This window comes from Emiliania huxleyi, assembly GCF_000372725.1.
Source record: "Emiliania huxleyi CCMP1516 chromosome Unknown EMIHUscaffold_18, whole genome shotgun sequence".
In the NCBI taxonomy this organism is placed as follows: domain Eukaryota; phylum Haptophyta; order Isochrysidales; family Noelaerhabdaceae; genus Emiliania; species Emiliania huxleyi.
Window position 1 is genome coordinate 258,716 of NW_005200784.1, and position 14,857 is coordinate 273,572.

The following is a 14,857-nucleotide window of genomic DNA, read 5'->3' on the forward strand; positions in this document are numbered from 1 at the left end:
CAGGCTGCCTGCACACGGTAGGTCGGTGCAAGGCACACCCCCCCTTTTGAATCCCCCTCCTCCCCCCTGGTTAGGGCGCTTTCCTTTGGCGGCCCGGGCCAACCTGCCGACCCCCCCCCCCCCCTCCCCCTCAGGCGCCGCCGCCCCGCTGCCACCCTCCTCCGCCGCCCTCCCCCTCCCCGGCGCAGCACCCGGCGGCACTGCCCTGGGAGGCGCTGCCTTGGGAGGCGCTGCCCTGGGAGGCGGCAGCACCGCCCTCCCCCTCCCCGGAGGCGCAGCGCCCAAGGGAGGCCGTTTGCCCGGCGCCATGCTGCCCGCACCTCCCCCCCCCTCTGGCGGAGGGGCGCTGGCAGGGATGGCTGCGCCGGTGCCACCCGCCGGCATGACGCTGCCGGGGGCTGCACATTTCGCGGGGGCGCGGCGGCTGCCGGGCGCGATGCTGCCAGGCGCAGCCTTGCCCGGGACGTCCCTGCCCGGCGCGCTGCCCCACTCCTTGCCTCCGGACCGGCGAGGGGAGTGAGCGGCGCGGGGCAGGCACGCAGGGCAGGCGAGGCTCTCCCGACCCGCGCTCTCGCCTCGAGGTCGTCCCTCGCGAGACGGGACGAGGGAGTCTTCCGAGGAGGTGGGAGGAGCAGGAGGCGAGGTGAGAGAGGAGAGAGAGAGGCCAGAGGAGAGAGGGAGAGAGAAGAGAGAGAGTTGTGTGCTCGCTGCCCGCTCGCGCGCGACCCAGCCGGCTCCGACTGTGTCCCGCCGCGCGAGTGAAAATCGAGGGATTATTATCGTTTGACGAGAGATATCCGTCAAAAAAGTGATCTCCACAACGCGTATTCACTCTTTTATACCGCATACGATACATTCGATTACATTCGTGCACAAAGCAGACACCAGACCTCGGTTTCCCATAGGGTTTCTGCTGCGGTTTTCCATGGCGGTTTCCCATAGCCGAAAACCCAGGGGTCGGTCGGTTTCTGCGGCGCGCTCTGTTTTTTCTGGGATCTGTTTTCTGGGACACCCGCCTCGATTTCCCGTGGGATCTGCCGTGGGTCTGGTTTCTGCGGTGTGAATATATCTCCCGCTTCGTCCTAGTAGCGTGCGATGAGGCCTTGCCAGCTCCTGGTGGTGCCCTCAAGATCGCCGCGCGCATTGGCCGCTCCGCCGACGTTGTGATAGAGCTTCTTTCTGTCTCCAACAGAGTAGATCCAAACACTGTATTGATAGGTGATAGGTACTCAAAACACTCGCACAACGCCTGCCTGCCTTTCACAGCTCAGCCTTTCAGGGCTTGGGCATGACAAGCAACGGCCCCGCCGGTCGGCGTCCGATGCACGAGGCAGCCATGTTGGCTGCCACGGCGTTTCCGCTCGGGATCGCGGCAGCCTGGCGGACTCGACCGCATCGCAGGCCTCCCTCCCGTGAGCCACAAAAGTGCGTGGCAGCGCGGCGCGCCGCCAACCTCGCTTTCGGAGCAGAAACCAGAAACCAGAAACCATAATGCCTGGAGCGATAAAACGGTTCCCCCCAAGGGTTCCTCCCACCCAGAACATGCTGCTGTCTTAGTACTCCCGTTCGACCCATTCGGAATCCGATTAGTTAATGAAGGGTCATTCCGCCGGAATGACCCCTCCACGGGGAGATCGTTCACACCTCGAAAAACCAGAACCCAGAGTGTCTGGACCGATATTCCCATGGCCCGGATGTTTTCTGTGGGATGTGTCGAAAAAGCAGAATACAGAGCTCCTCCTCCTATAAATCAGACGGTTTCTTGATAGCTGATATGCCAGGGAAGAGCCTGGTATCTCAGTATGTTATATCCTATGATATAACATAGTGGTGTCTGGTTTATGCACACCTCTTCGATTACGATATGTTCTCTCAAGATTCAACAAGATGTGTCATGTCGCGTGTGACTCGGGTGTGTGGCCCCCACAGTGCACAGACGACAGAGCAAAAACTCACAGAGCGCAAAGACACGGAACACTGGTGTCATGAGAGGGGGCGGCAACGAGGCTGAGACGGCCCAAACACGCGCGCGCGTCGCTCAGTCGATGATCGTGTTTTCGGGCAAGCGGACGTAGACGGCGCCCGATTTGCTCACACGCGTCGGCAAGACGGCGAGTCGCTGCGGTCCATTCTTCTCGTTTGCGACCTTGGCGAGCCAGTGGACGGGGTTGTCTCCCGGCAGGAAGTCGAGCGGCTCGCCCGACTCGAGCGAGTAGCGCGTACCTACGAATGCCACAAAACGTCACGCGCACACCGCCGCCCCCCTCGTCGCCTCCCAGCAGCGTCTGGACTGCCGCAAGCGGGGCAGGTCAGCGTCTGCTCGTCGCAGCCCGCTTGCGCACCCGACCACACGCCCCGCGTGAGCGGGAACTTGCACGCGCGGCACGCGCCGTCCGTGGCGAACACCTACAGCCCCGCTTCCGCAGCCTCAACCCCTCGCCCCGCCCGCTGGAGGCGCCGGCTGCCGCGGCAGCGCAAGTGCCTTCGCTTCCTCCTCCCCGTCCTCGCCGTAGTACCCCTCGCCGCGGACCAAGGACCAGATGTACCTGGTCCAGGTTAGAGCGAGGGTTCGGCGGCGGCAGGCGTTTGGCCGATGGGCGAGTGTGCGGTATGGAGGACATGCGGTGTGTGTGGCTGCTGCAGAGAGCGCACTTGCTCCCCTCCTGGAATCCCGTCGGGCCCATCCCGCCCGGCGCCCGCCCCGCCTCAACAGCCTTGGTTGATCCCTACACCAGTGGGCCGAGGAGCCGCTCAGGGAGAGGAGAGTGCTCGGAGGACTCTCGGAAGCGTCCCCCACGCCTTGGCAGCCAAATCGTCCTCAAGCTTGGCCACGCGAACCCACTCCTTCTTTTGCTGAAAGTCGCGCGCCATCATCCGCTTCTTTGCGCCCGTGTTGACCATGTCGCCCGGTCGCATCATCGCCTTCTTGGGCATTCCCCGTGAGCCCTTGCCCTTCATCTCTGGAGCGGCTGGGACTCGCAGAGGCGCAGCCGCACGGAGCAGCGCCGGAGCGGCGGCACCGTGAGCAGCGCCCAGAGAAACGGCGCCGGCGCCAGCGCCGGCGAGTGCACTGGCTGCGCCGGCGAGAAGAGACAGTCCACAGAGGAGCATATATGGCTAGGAGCTGCGAAGTGTCGATGCCGAGAAGGGTCGCAGTGCTAGAAGAATTCTTGGTGAGCAAGCCCCTCTCACAGCAGAACCACAAAAGGCACAGCTAGAAGAAAACATGCGAGGACCGCTTTGCCAAAGCGCGAGGGACTGCGAAGGGAGATAGAAAGAGGCAGACGACCAAGGGTTAGGGTGCGGGCGACGGCTAGCACCATACTCCTCTCCTTAAAATCCCTGTGTGGTGGCGGCGTGCCGTCCGTCCTCCCATCCCTAGAAAAGAAAGAAAACAGACAACCCAAGGGAGGGATGGGAGGACGGCACGCCGCCAAGGGATTTTAAGGAGAGGAGTGTGGTGCTAGCCGTCGCCCACCCTCGGGCGTCTACCACTTCCTATCTCTCTTCGCAGTTTCTCACCAATTCTCGCAGCGACCTTCATGCCACCCCTCGTTCTTCTCACTCTCGTCCTCGTTCTCTCCCCTGCTGTTTCATCCTCTGACTCATCGCTCTCCTCGGCCTGGTTCTGAGACGCCGCTGCCGTCTGCCTTGCTCTCGCTGCTTCTCTCGCCGCTCTGCGTAACTCCGCCCTCCTCGCGGCATAATTTGGCCCCTCGAGTTTATCGAGCTCCCCTCGCGCAAGGACCACATTTCTGACTCCCACTCCGATCATTTGCCTCCAAGTCATGTCGTTGCTCAGGTCCACTCTCTCTTCGAATACACTTGTACCTCAACGGTCGGTGTTGGCACTGGGGTTTCCTTCGGGTATATCGTGACAGCTGATGGCGGGATTACCACTGGTGGCCTCCCATCCCTCCCTTGGGTTGTCTGTTTTCTTTCTTTCTTTCAAAGCGTGAGGTACAAGTGCTAGAAGCGAGAGTGGACCTGATGAGCAACGACATGACTTGGAGGCAAATGATCGGAGTGGGAGTCAGAAATGTGGTCCTTGCGCGAGGAGAGCTCGATAAAGTAACTCGAGGGGCCAACATACACGTACGAAGCAGCGAGAGCAAGGGATCGGCAGACGGCAGCAACGTCTCAGAACGAGGCCGAGGAGAGCGATGAGTCAGAAGATGAAACAGCAGGAGAGAGAACGACGAGAGCTAGTGGGAAGAACAGCGAGGTGGCATGAAGGTCGCTGCGAGAATTAGCGAGAAACTGCAAAGAGAGATAGGAAGAGGTAGACGCCCGAGGGTGGGCGACGGCTAGCACCACATCTCTCTCGCCTTAAAAAATCCCTGTGTGGTGGCGGCGTGCGCCGTCCTCCCATCCCGCGATTCCCTCCCATGATAAATAAATAAAAACGGACACCTCTCTACTGTGAGATGGGTAAAAAGGAACAGGTCCCCGCCCTTGCGATCTTTGTGCAGGGTTCTTTCTGGGTGTGGTCGGCGACTAGCCGGGGTCGTCCTCCCGATGGGGGACTAGCGCACTAGCCGTCTTCCACATGCTTGGTCCCTCGGGTCCCTGCTGCTCCTAATCTCTTCGTACATCCTCCTGCTGATCTCCGCAAAGTCCTGCTCCCTCCCTCGTCTCGCCCTGCGCGTCTGCTCCGCCTCACCGTCTTCTGCCCTGCGTCGTCTGGCGACGGGTCCTCCATAGTCGGTCGAGGTCGCCGCCCTCCTCGTGCCTCTTCCCCGAACGTTCGAGCCCTCGGCGGCCGATGCCGTCTGCTCCGGCTCCCCAGTCCCATGGGTTGTCTGTGTTCTTTCTTTTCCCTTGCCAAAGCGGTGTCGTTCACAAATCCGCTTTGCCAATATCCGACACCAGAGCCCACGCTTCACTACGACTGAGGTTCTCTCCCCACCCCGGTCCCCACCTCTCTCCTGCCTCCCTCCCCGCTCTCACGGTCAGTCGGGCACGCTGCGCGTCACGGCGGCGGCGGCACGCAATTCGGATCGGCGCAGCACGGGTGCGTGCACGTGCCGCAGCAGCTCTGCGTCATGAAGCCCGGGTTGGCATGGCACTCGCCCTCAGCAGCCCACCGGCCGCACTGGGTGGGTGCCGTATCGGCGCAGTGCATCGTCCCGTCCTGCCAGTCGAGGCACGAGCGGCAGCACTCGTCCGCAATCGCGCGCGGGTTGGAGATGCACTGCCCCTGTTTGACGCGCACCTCGCAGGCGGCTGAGTCGGCCTCGGCAGGGCAGGTGTCCTTGCCAAAGCGGTCAATGTCGCTACAGGCGTTGCAGCAGCGCTCGCGCATCAGCCCCGGGTTCCGCTCGCATTCTCCCGTCCGCGCCCAAGCCTGGCAATCGGCAAAGGTGTCGACGCACGCGAGCTTTGAAATGCGGCTTGCGACCTGTCGCAAGGAGGGCAAAGGAGCAGCGGCTTTGGTGTAGGGTCGAGGGGCCTGAGTAGTAGAGGCTGGGCTGGGCTGGGCGGGCTCCGGCGAACCGCGTCGCAAGACTGGCAACAGTCGCTCAAGACGGAGGCGTCGCTCTTGCACTCGCCCCTCTCTGCGCGGTCGCTGCAGTCCTCGCGCCTGTCCTCGCACTGGAAGGCCACGGGCACCTGGCCGGATGGGTCAACCGGCGAGTGAGTGACGCCGCAGCGCTGCGGGCCTCGCCACGGTGTGGCTGCGCGCCTCGCACTGCAGGCAGCATGGGTGCGAGCACGACTTGCAGCACCGTTTCTGCATGTCGTCAGGGTTTCTCTTGCACTCTCCCTGCCTCGCCCACACGGCGCACTGAGGGTCGCGGTCCTCGCATTTGTCGTCCGGCGCCACGACGCTGCCCGCGCCGCCGCAAGTCTTGCAGCACGCGACACTCATCACAACGGAGGAGGCCTCGCACTCCCCCTTTGCCTTGAGCGCGCCGCACTCTGCCAGACGGTCGCGGCATTCGTCACCCGGCGGATCGGCCACGTCTGCCCCTTGTAGCTGTACCTCTGGCGGCCGTGGATCGGCCACGTCTGCCCCCTGTAGCTGTACCTCTGGCGGCCTGCCCTCTGACTGCTTGCCAGGATGCTGCTCGTTCGCGCCATCCGACTGAAGCACGGCTCCAGACTGCGGTCGGCAGCTCCAGCAGCAGTTCTTCCGCATGAAGAATGGGTTTTTCGCGCACTCTCCCTTTGCGGCCCAGATCTTGCACGCCGGGTTGCTGTCATTGCACTCTGCAGGAGGCGGCTCCAAAGGGGGCTCGCTCTCGTCAGGCAGTGCGGGTGGCATCGGCGGCGGCGGCAACGGTGGCGAGTCTGCCAAGAATTCTGACGCCGAAGAAGGCTCGCTCTCGTCTGGCTGCGAGGGCGGCGGGGGAGGAGGTGAAGGAGACAGGTCGCCCAAGAGTTCCGAGCCATGAGGCCACACTGTGGCGTCGGCGCCGTTGGTCTCGTTGCCGAGCAGGAGTAGTGGGGACGCCTGCAAGCACTTGGCGCTATCGGCAATGTCGCACTTGAAGGTGACCAGCTGAGCGACGAAGACGGGCGCCAGCACGACGAGCATGTCGGCGATTCTATGGGTAAAATGCGGACGGACGACGACAGGGAATGTGCATCGCTAAATCCCTTAAGCCTCCCCTTCAATCACGCCGCCTTCGAATCATCTACGATGACCATCTACGATCACCCGATCGTAGTTCTGAGGAAGTCTGAGATGATGGATGTAACATGCGCGAGAGAAACCAGACAGAGAGAGTCGAGAGGGCGGGCGAGAGAAAGAAGCGCTCGCACCAGTCGCGGGCCACCGATCGATGGCCTATGACCCCCGAGAAACCCTTCGGGTCCAACCCTCTCAGTTCACGCCAAAATCGTACACTGTCCGTGAACCGCGAACCGTGAACGAACCGCGTCCGCGAACCGACCGGCGGTTGCGGGTTGGTTCCGCAAAGATTTTTAGCAGATTTTTAGCAAAACCGGTACCTTTTTCGCAACGTTCTTGTTTTCTTGTAAAGAAAGAAAGAAAATTCGGGCCGCTCCTCATCGCAAACCCTGTCAGCAGAGTCCTACCTACGGCGGGATGTAACGTAAGAGCAACGTACACTGAAAAGAGAACCCAAGGGAGCGATGGGAGGACGGCACGCCGCCACCACACAGGGATTTTAAGGAGAGGAGTGTGGTGCTAGCCGTTCTTGTCAACGAAAAAGCATTTTTCTTTCTTCTTTGCACAACACTAAATAAATAAATAAAACAGACATCCCAAGCTAGGGCTGGGTCGAGGACAGACACGTCCCCACCTTTGCAGGATTTTGCACAACACGGGGCACGGGGGATCCCGAAAATTCTTCTTTGCCCGATTGCACCTGGGCGCTAGCCACTCGCACAGACTCCACCATCGCGGCGACTTACCGCGGCCCGCCGGCTGTCATCAACCGTCAACCGTCGGCCGCGGCGCCATACTCGGTAGCGATGCTAGCGCTCTGGTGGCTATCCGCTGCCGTCTCGAAGCTGCCAGAGAGCCGCGTCGCCACCACAGAAGCCTGCGACTCGGCGGAGCTGCCGGCGCCGGCTGTCGTCGTCGGCGGCGCAGCCGTTGAACCGCCGATTTCGGAGACCATCGAACTGAGAGACGGACGGACGGTGGCGCTCCGCACGCTGCACGCCGAGCTGCAGCTGACGTATGCGCACGGGCTGGTGGCGGCGGAGGAACTGGAGGCGCTGGTGCGTCTGGCCGAGAGCCGCGGAGGCTTCCGCCGCAGCCCGCTGCGAAGGCAGCACTCGGACGGCGTAATAAAGGACGACATCCGCAACTCGTCCTCGTGCCCGCTGCTGTGGCCGATGGTCTACGCGGGTCGGGCGCACGAGGTTGCGGCGGCGGCCAACGGCGCAGCCCTGCTCGAGGAGCTCTCTCTCGCCACGCGCATCTCCGAGCGCGTGGCGGACCTCTTCTCGCGGTCCGGCATGCCGACCACCGCGGCGCACGTCGAGCCGCTGCAGCTGGTGCGGTACCAGGCGTCGGAGCTCTTCGGGCCGCACCACGACTACCACGAGTCGCCCTCCTCGAGCGTGCAGGGCGAGCAGCGCTCCTTCACGGTGCTGCTCTTCGGCTCGACCCTGCCGCCGGGCTCGGGCGGAGAGACCCGCTTCCCGCTCCTCGACGTGTCGGTGTCGCCGCGCACGGGCGACGCGCTCATCTGGGCCAACCTGCTCGACGACGGCACGCCGAACGTGCGCTCGCTGCACGAGGGCCGCCCTCCCGCGAGCGGCGAGAAGCTGGCTGTCAACGTGTGGGTCGCGGACCGGCCGTTCGACAGCAGCAGCGACTTGGAGCGCGCGGTGCGCACCTGAGGGAGGTGTGTCTGTGTGTGTGGAGATGAGAGAGAAGCTTGTAGCTTGCACACACGTGTTCGTAATCATTATATCCCCAACACGCGCGGCGACGTTGACCGCTTTTACTGTTTTGCGTGTTGGTAAAAATTGTTTTCGCAAAAGCTGGCACCCAGGAGACATGTTCAGCGTTCTTTCTCTCTCTCACTCTCCCGGCTCCCGCCCCGCGCTTGGAGGACATGCCATGAGTGCTCGAAATGGGCCTCTCATTCCCTCTCCTCCGCGCCCTCGTCCGCCTCGCCGCCCTCTCCGAGGTCGAGCATCGCCGGAGGCGCGCGCTCCGCCACCTTTTGCTTAAACATGGCCTGCGCCTGCTCCCACACGCTCTGCATCCCCTCTGCCTTGGCCGCCCTCCGCCGGCCCGGGATCGAGAGCGGGTCGATCTCGGCCTGTCGCAATCGAGTCACGCTCACAACGCGTGTCCGGCCGAGACGCCGGCGACACCTCGGCGGCATCTCGGCGACACCTCGGCTGCATTTCAGCTGCGTCTCGGCTGCATCTCGGAGCACGTCTCTGCTACGCCTCCGCCTCTGTCGCGAGGGCGCGAGTCCACCACACAACCACACCGGGCAAGGCCCGCTTGCGGAGGGTGATGCGGAGGGCGCGGCGGCCGCCGAGCGAGTCTGGCTCGTAGTCCGTCACCTGCCGGGTCGGGGCCGGGGTCGGGCGAGGGGTCCCCGAGGGCTGGCGCACAGCTCCGAGCAGAGGCGAGGGGGGGGAGGGGCGAGGGTTCGGTGGAGGAGAGGCAAAGTTCTGCCCCGGCCCTTTGCATCAGGTCCTGCCTCTCCTCTCGGGCCTCTCCTCTCGGGCCTCTCTGAGCCGCCTCCCAGGCGAGCTCGTCCTCCTCGTCGGGAAGCTCGACAGGGTACGCCAGCTGCACCTGCAGGAACACTCCGGGAAGGCTCCGGGAAGGCTCCGGGAAAGTTCCAGCCCCCTCACCCGGACAGGCAAGCAGATCCGCCTAAGGGCGACCAAGGGGCGCCGCCGTCAGCCCTCGTGCTCCCTCGGGTGAGCCCTCGCTACCGCCTTGCGCCTCCAGCAGCGGCGCCGCCCCTGCCCCACTCCGGTGCACCAGCACCGACGCGGCGGCGGCTGGCTCCGGCGACGGGCGCAGCTCCGGCCGGAGGTCCTTCGCGCGTGTGGCGGGAGGGAGGAGGAGCGAGAGCTCGACCTCGGACTCGGTCTGCCTCCAGAGGTGCCCCTCCCGCGCCGCGCCTACACTCGCTGTAGCCACTCTCCTCGAGCCGCTCCTTCCCTCTCGCGCGGGCTGAGGATGCCCTCCACAGGCGCGCCGTTGCGAGAGAGCGACGCGGTCCGCTCCTGCAGCACCGCCTCGGCCGTCGGGAGGGCCTGCTTGGCCGGCTGCGGCGGCGGCGGCGCAGCCACGCCTGGAGTGCCGGCCTCGCGGTCAGCTATGAGGCTCGGGGTGGGGTCTGGGTGTGTGCAGCTCTGGCCTGGCTGCGACATCAGCTGGCGGAGCTGGGCCTCCTCCTCGGGGTCGAGCGCGTCCACGTCGTGCGCGTCCGCGTCGAACACAGCCACTGGTCCAGACCCGGCGGCAGGCGACGGGCACGCTGCTGCCTCCGATTCCGCACGCTCCTCCTCCTCCTCGCCGTCGTCCTCCTCGTCCTCGTCCGAGCTGATGTCGATCTTGTCCCACCGCGAGTAGTCGAGCGCGTCGCGCGGCTGGCTGCGGCCAGAGGTGTGAGGCACGGGCCCCGTACCCAGCGGCGGCTCTGGTGGCGGAGCACCGAGCGTGACGGTGGATGGGCCGTTGAGCCGCGTGACGCGAGGCCTGCGCGGCCGGTCGTCATCGTCCTCCTCCAGCTCCATTCGCTCCCACTTTTTGTAGTCCGTCACTGGCATGGGTGGTTGATTTGCGTTGAAGCAGAGCAAGCACACGACGACGGAAGCGCGGCCGCGCACCGGGGAGCACGGTTCGCATTCTTTTTTCGCGGTTTCACGTTAGAGAGTAACCACTCATCCAATGAACTGTCGTCACCCATGAGTGCGAGTTAGGGCTAGCGGCTGGCCAATAGCCTGTGAGGAGGGCGTCCATAGACACCTCACAAGACCCCACACACGGTCTCGTCCGTGCCTTGCGGCCGGCGACGAGATTGCTAGAGGCGGAGCAAGCCTGCTCTAGTCTCACACGTTCGCCCCTGTCGCCTGTCTGTGTTGTTGTGCTGTTGTTTGTCTCTTGGCACCTTGGAGTGCTGGGGGGGGCGACAGGGGGGACGTGGCCTGAGTGATGTGTACGCCCACTCAGGATGTGTGGCAGCCCGCTGGCTGTGTGTCTTGTGAGCTTGTTTGTGTCTGTGTGTCGCTCGTGCGTGTCGTCATCATCTGTCTTGCGTCCACCCATACCGCGTTGGTGTCCAGTCCGAGCCTGACTGTTCTTCACCTTACTACATACATACATACAGAGAGTCTCGTGAAGTGTCGTGCGAGGGAGTTTGCATGTAAAATTCTTTTTTTGAGCTTCTTGTAAACCCTCGAAGATTTCGCTCTCCGCACTTGTCTTCCCACTTCCGGCTCTCTATTTGACTATTCTCTGTTTGGTTGGGAGAAAGGTTAACGGTGGACTGTGCTGCTGCTGCTGCTGTTACCTCCGGTCCACACGGGTACTCCCGTGCTAGGACAACAAGGCCCCACGGTACACGGCGTCGGTGGACTGTGCGTGGAAGGTAAATAAATAAACAAAGAGTCGTAGAAAATCCAAAATCCAAATCGCAAACATAGAAACCCAAACACACACAGCCACGTGGCATAGGAGAGCAGGAGGCGAAAGGAAGTATGCAAAACTTCCCAAGGACGCACGAGCGAGAAGCACAGCAGAGCAGACAGATGACGATTACCACCCAGCGCACGACCGCCAACTCTCCGGCGCAGGCCGCGAAGAACCGAGAAAAAATAAAAACGGACACCTCTCTAGACTCTAACTCTCTGTGGAGGATGCAGATGGGGTAAAAAGGAACAGGTCCCCGCGCCCGTGGTGGTGGCGCGCTGCGCGCGCCGCGATTTTTATTCCCGTTCAGACCCCGAGAGATCGTGTGCGACGACCCACGAGTCACGAGAGTTTTTAAAGTCACGACCAACGACAGAGGCAATCCCACGCAGAACCTCCCCGCCTCACCAGCCTGCTCCCCATCGCCTTGCCCGCCTTTGCCTTTCGCGGCTGCCAGCACGCGGCTCGCAACGCCCGCCTGTCCCGGCAGCGCCACCAGCGCACGTTCCCAGTCCGGATGCCAACCTCGCTGCTGTCAGCAGGCGAGCTTGCGCCAGACGCCGCCGTCGCCGCCGCGCCGTCCCTCACCGACGCGGCGGCGTCGAAACGAAGCGCGAGGCGCACGAAGAAGTGCTCGCTCCACGTCGAGGTGTCCTACAGCACAACCGGCCGCCGAGAGGTCTACCCAAAGGCGCCGCCGAGACCCACGGACACACTGCTCTGGCAGAGAGCTTTCCTGCTGCAACTGCCAGCAAAAGTGAGGCGGCGCGTGCCGCGGTGCGCGGCGCCCGGCAGCGAGGCAAGCTGCGGTCCCCGCCCGCTCGCACCTGCTCGCAGAGAACAGGGTGAGGTACGAGCAAGGGCTGCCTCTCACCCCCCTCAGCTGCCCCGCTCTCCCGCTACCGTCTCTCACCGGGCGCACGAGGTTTGCACCGCCGCCCGCAGCCGCCTGAACCGGCCCAGCTCCTCGTCGAACGCGCGCGCCCCGTCGGGCCCGGCCCATGCCGCATCGATGCGCCGCCAGAGCGTCGCGTTGAAGTGTACGTACGCGAGCGAGTCGAGCCAGTTCGCGCGCAGCAGCGAGTCGAGCTCGTGTGGCCAAAGCCACGGCGCGTCGAGCCCCTCGCGCAGGAGCGACGCCGCGGGCCAGCCGCGTGCGCCGGCGAGCAGCGAGCCGTTGGCGGCCGCGCGCGCGGCCGGAGCGTCGTCGTAGGCGTGTCTCGTGGCGGCGGCGCGGCGCCGCTTTTGCGAGAGGTAGACCAGCTCGGTCAGGGGCCAGCCGTGCAGCTTGCCCAGCAGCAGCAGCGACGCGTCGAGATGCTCCGTGAGGGCAACCAGCTCGAACTTGGCGCTGAGGGCGCCCAGCCAGCGCAACGCCGACACGGCTCCCGCCTCACTCGCAAGCATCGCCCTGTAGTCGTCGGCGAGCGGCGCCGGCTCGGTGGCGCCATCGCCCCAGCCGAGCGTGTTCGGGACCGACTCGCGCACATACCGAAAGTCGAGCAGCGGGCCGCGGTACCTGGCGGTCGGAGCAGAGGCGTGCGGCGGACAGGTGCACGGAGCGTGCGGCAGAGAAGCGCATCCGCGCGCCTCGCTCCGCAGCCGACCGGCCTCCCCGCCGCCCCTCCGCTGTGCCGCCACCGCCGCCGGCCCCTCGGCGTCTCCTCGAGCCGTGCCTGCAGACTCCTCCTCGCCGCCTGCATCGCGGCGGCTGCCTCGGCGTCTGGCGGCGGGCCTACAGCAGCCCTGTCACGCTCAATGCAGCCGAGGACATGCTCGTGTAGTGCCTCGGCACCCGTCGGCGGGCCGGCGGCGGAGATCGCGTCGAGATCAGAGAGCTGGGCGCGGGTGCGGTCCAGGAGGGTGGCTTGGTTGTCGATGCTGGTGCCGAGGAGGCAGCGCGTCGTGGTGGCGAGCATGCCGTAGCGGGGGGCGGACTCGTTGAGGCACCGCCTGTCACCAACCGCGTGCTGCCCCTCAGAGCAACCTGCCATCGCGCCGCCTCGCCCCCTCGCGGCGCTGCGGCGCCACGAAAAGTCGAAGTCTCGCTCGCAAGTCCGCCCGTGGCAGCGGCCGCCGCTCTCGCGGCGCGTGCGCTTGCAAGGCACGCCCGTCCGCTGCGGGATGCTGAACTGCTCGAGCGCGGACGTGAAGCGCGACGGCGGCCAGCGCACGGCGGTGAGCAGCATTCCGCCTCCGACAGTGGAGCGGTACGCCTGAGAGGCGGCGCACGGGGACAGGCGTTGCGGGAGGGACGGCGGGGGACAGCGCGGTGCAGCAAGTGGCCTCGGTCGCTGCCGCCGGCGCCTCCGCCTCGGCGATGCCGTCGATGCACCTCGAGAGGAGCTCGCGCGCGGCGGCGGAGGCGAGGAGGCGCGAGGCGGCGCCTGCTCATTAAGTCACTACCTCATAATTAATTCAGGCGAGGAGGCGCGAGGAGGCGCCTACCGCCGAGTGCCACACCCGGCCACCACCCGGCCACCAGCCGCACAAGGGGGGGGAGGGGAGGGGAGGCGGCGCGCCGTCCTCTCGGCGCATGGCGTCGACGAAGGAGGCGCACGGGGCGGGTAGGTCGCGCAGCGCGGCGCCTACGGCTCGCGCGCCGGCGTGTACAGTGCACGGCTTCCCTCTGGCGTCCCTCCGCCTCGAGGCAGACCCGGTCGTGCGGCGCCCGAGGAGCCGCCTGCGCCCGAGGACGCGAGGAGTGGCTGCAGGCGCGAGTGGTCGACCACGAGGCCAAAGGGCTTCGGCGCCGGCACGCCGCCGCTGGCCTGGTCGGAGAGGAAGGCAGCGCCGCACTCCTTGAATGTGTGGCTCTCGTACAGGCAGTCGGTCGGCCTGGCCCACTTCTCCTTGAAGGCGAGGTGCGGCTCGAGCGACGGGAGCGGGTGCGGCACCGCGCGCGCGTTGACCGCGACGTCGAGGCCGCGGCTGTCTGCGCGGCGCTGCAGCAGCGAGGCGAGGGTCGAGGAGCCCGTCTTGTACGTCTTGACGAAGGCCGAGCGGCCGCCGCCCGCGCTCACGTTGCCACCGAAGACCAGAGGTTGGCTGCACGCCTGCGGAGGAGCACACGCACGCACCTGGCGGGAGGCTGGCTCTCGCGCGGCTGTCGGGAGGTTGGCGAGCTGGCTGTCGGGAGGCTCTACCCGCACACACCTGCGGCAGCTCGACCGGCTCCGCCCCGACGCCGGCAAAGAGGCGGTCTCCGGCCGAGGTGCAGACTACGGTGCTGCGGCCGATCAGCGGCAGCGCGACGCTCAGCCGTGTGAGCAGCGGACCCTCACCGCCTCCTCCACTGACTTCGCAAGGGCCGTCGAGGCAGAAGCCGTACACGCCGTGGGCGAGGGCGTGGCCGGCCGAGACGAACCAGCCGGCGGCCTCCGCTGCGCCGCCGGCGCCGCCAAACACGGCGACCGGCAGGCAGGAGTCACTGGCGGCGTCGGCGTCGGAGCAGGCGACGAGGCGGAGGTGCAGTCCCCGGAGCGGAGATGCCTGAGCGCGAATTTCGACCCAGCCGTCGCCTGCGCCGTCGAGAACGGCGGACAGCGCGATAGACATCTATTCGTGAATGTGGCCGAGGCGCGAGACACGACCGGGTGTTGGAGCGCGCGCGTGAGCAAAGCTCACACAAAAAACACAGAGAGGGAAAGCTCAAGCTCAGACAGTCGAGAAAGGGATAGACCGCAACGACAGTCAGAAGTCAGCGCTGGGAAAGCTTATTTTTGTGAACACGCCCCTTTCGAAGACATCCACCGGCGAGGGCAAGAG

The 14,857-nt window shown here is 65.1% G+C and overlaps 5 protein-coding genes across 5 annotated transcripts in view; 2 read left to right on the plus strand and 3 right to left on the minus strand.

Annotated features, from left to right (window-relative positions):
• The window catches only part of EMIHUDRAFT_99256 (hypothetical protein), a gene marked incomplete at both ends in the record, with an annotated part of 2,194 nt that extends 1,808 nt beyond the window's left edge, over window positions 1-386 (plus strand). The window contains one exon of the mRNA XM_005783353.1: window positions 135-386. Within this exon, the coding sequence (XP_005783410.1) occupies window positions 135-386 (252 nt within the window). The remainder of the gene's footprint in view (window positions 1-134) is intronic.
• A 1,466-nt stretch (window positions 387-1,852) lies between these two features.
• Window positions 1,853-2,968, minus strand: EMIHUDRAFT_434327 (hypothetical protein). The gene is made up of 5 exons (XM_005783354.1): window positions 2,800-2,968; window positions 2,653-2,726; window positions 2,483-2,546; window positions 2,295-2,406; window positions 1,853-2,223 (listed from the first exon to the last, which is right to left on the minus strand). The coding sequence occupies exons 1-5, from the start codon at window positions 2,956-2,958 to the stop codon at window positions 2,039-2,041; spliced, it is 594 nt and encodes a 197-aa protein (XP_005783411.1). The 5' UTR covers window positions 2,959-2,968; the 3' UTR covers window positions 1,853-2,038.
• A 2,004-nt stretch (window positions 2,969-4,972) lies between these two features.
• On the minus strand, window positions 4,973-6,541 carry EMIHUDRAFT_99258 (hypothetical protein; the record flags this gene model as incomplete). Its single annotated transcript, XM_005783355.1, has 3 exons — window positions 4,973-5,401; window positions 5,497-5,613; window positions 6,032-6,541. The coding sequence occupies 3 exons, from the start codon at window positions 6,539-6,541 to the stop codon at window positions 4,973-4,975; spliced, it is 1,056 nt and encodes a 351-aa protein (XP_005783412.1).
• A 902-nt stretch (window positions 6,542-7,443) lies between these two features.
• On the plus strand, window positions 7,444-8,322 carry EMIHUDRAFT_99259 (hypothetical protein; the record flags this gene model as incomplete). Its single annotated transcript, XM_005783356.1, has 1 exon — window positions 7,444-8,322. The coding sequence occupies one exon, from the start codon at window positions 7,444-7,446 to the stop codon at window positions 8,320-8,322; it is 879 nt and encodes a 292-aa protein (XP_005783413.1).
• Window positions 8,323-11,998: 3,676 nt separating this feature from the next.
• Window positions 11,999-14,647, minus strand: EMIHUDRAFT_449615 (hypothetical protein; the record flags this gene model as incomplete). The annotated part of the gene is made up of 7 exons (XM_005783357.1): window positions 11,999-12,211; window positions 12,350-12,608; window positions 12,731-13,305; window positions 13,346-13,476; window positions 13,612-13,677; window positions 13,746-14,145; window positions 14,246-14,647. The coding sequence occupies 7 exons, from the start codon at window positions 14,645-14,647 to the stop codon at window positions 11,999-12,001; spliced, it is 2,046 nt and encodes a 681-aa protein (XP_005783414.1).
• Window positions 14,648-14,857: the final 210 nt, after the last annotated feature.

Bases quoted from the DNA above. Each gene is read 5' to 3' on its own strand.
- EMIHUDRAFT_434327 (XM_005783354.1), bottom strand. From the start codon at position 2,958: ATGAAGGGCAAGGGCTCACGGGGAATGCCCAAGAAGGCGATGATGCGA. The intron at 2,547-2,652 runs GTGCGCTCTCTG...AACCTGGACCAG, and splicing joins GGATTCCAGGAGGGGAGCAA to GTACATCTGGTCCTTGGTCC. The intron at 2,407-2,482 runs GCACTTGCGCTG...GCGGGGCTGTAG, and splicing joins ACGGGGAGGAGGAAGCGAAG to GTGTTCGCCACGGACGGCGC.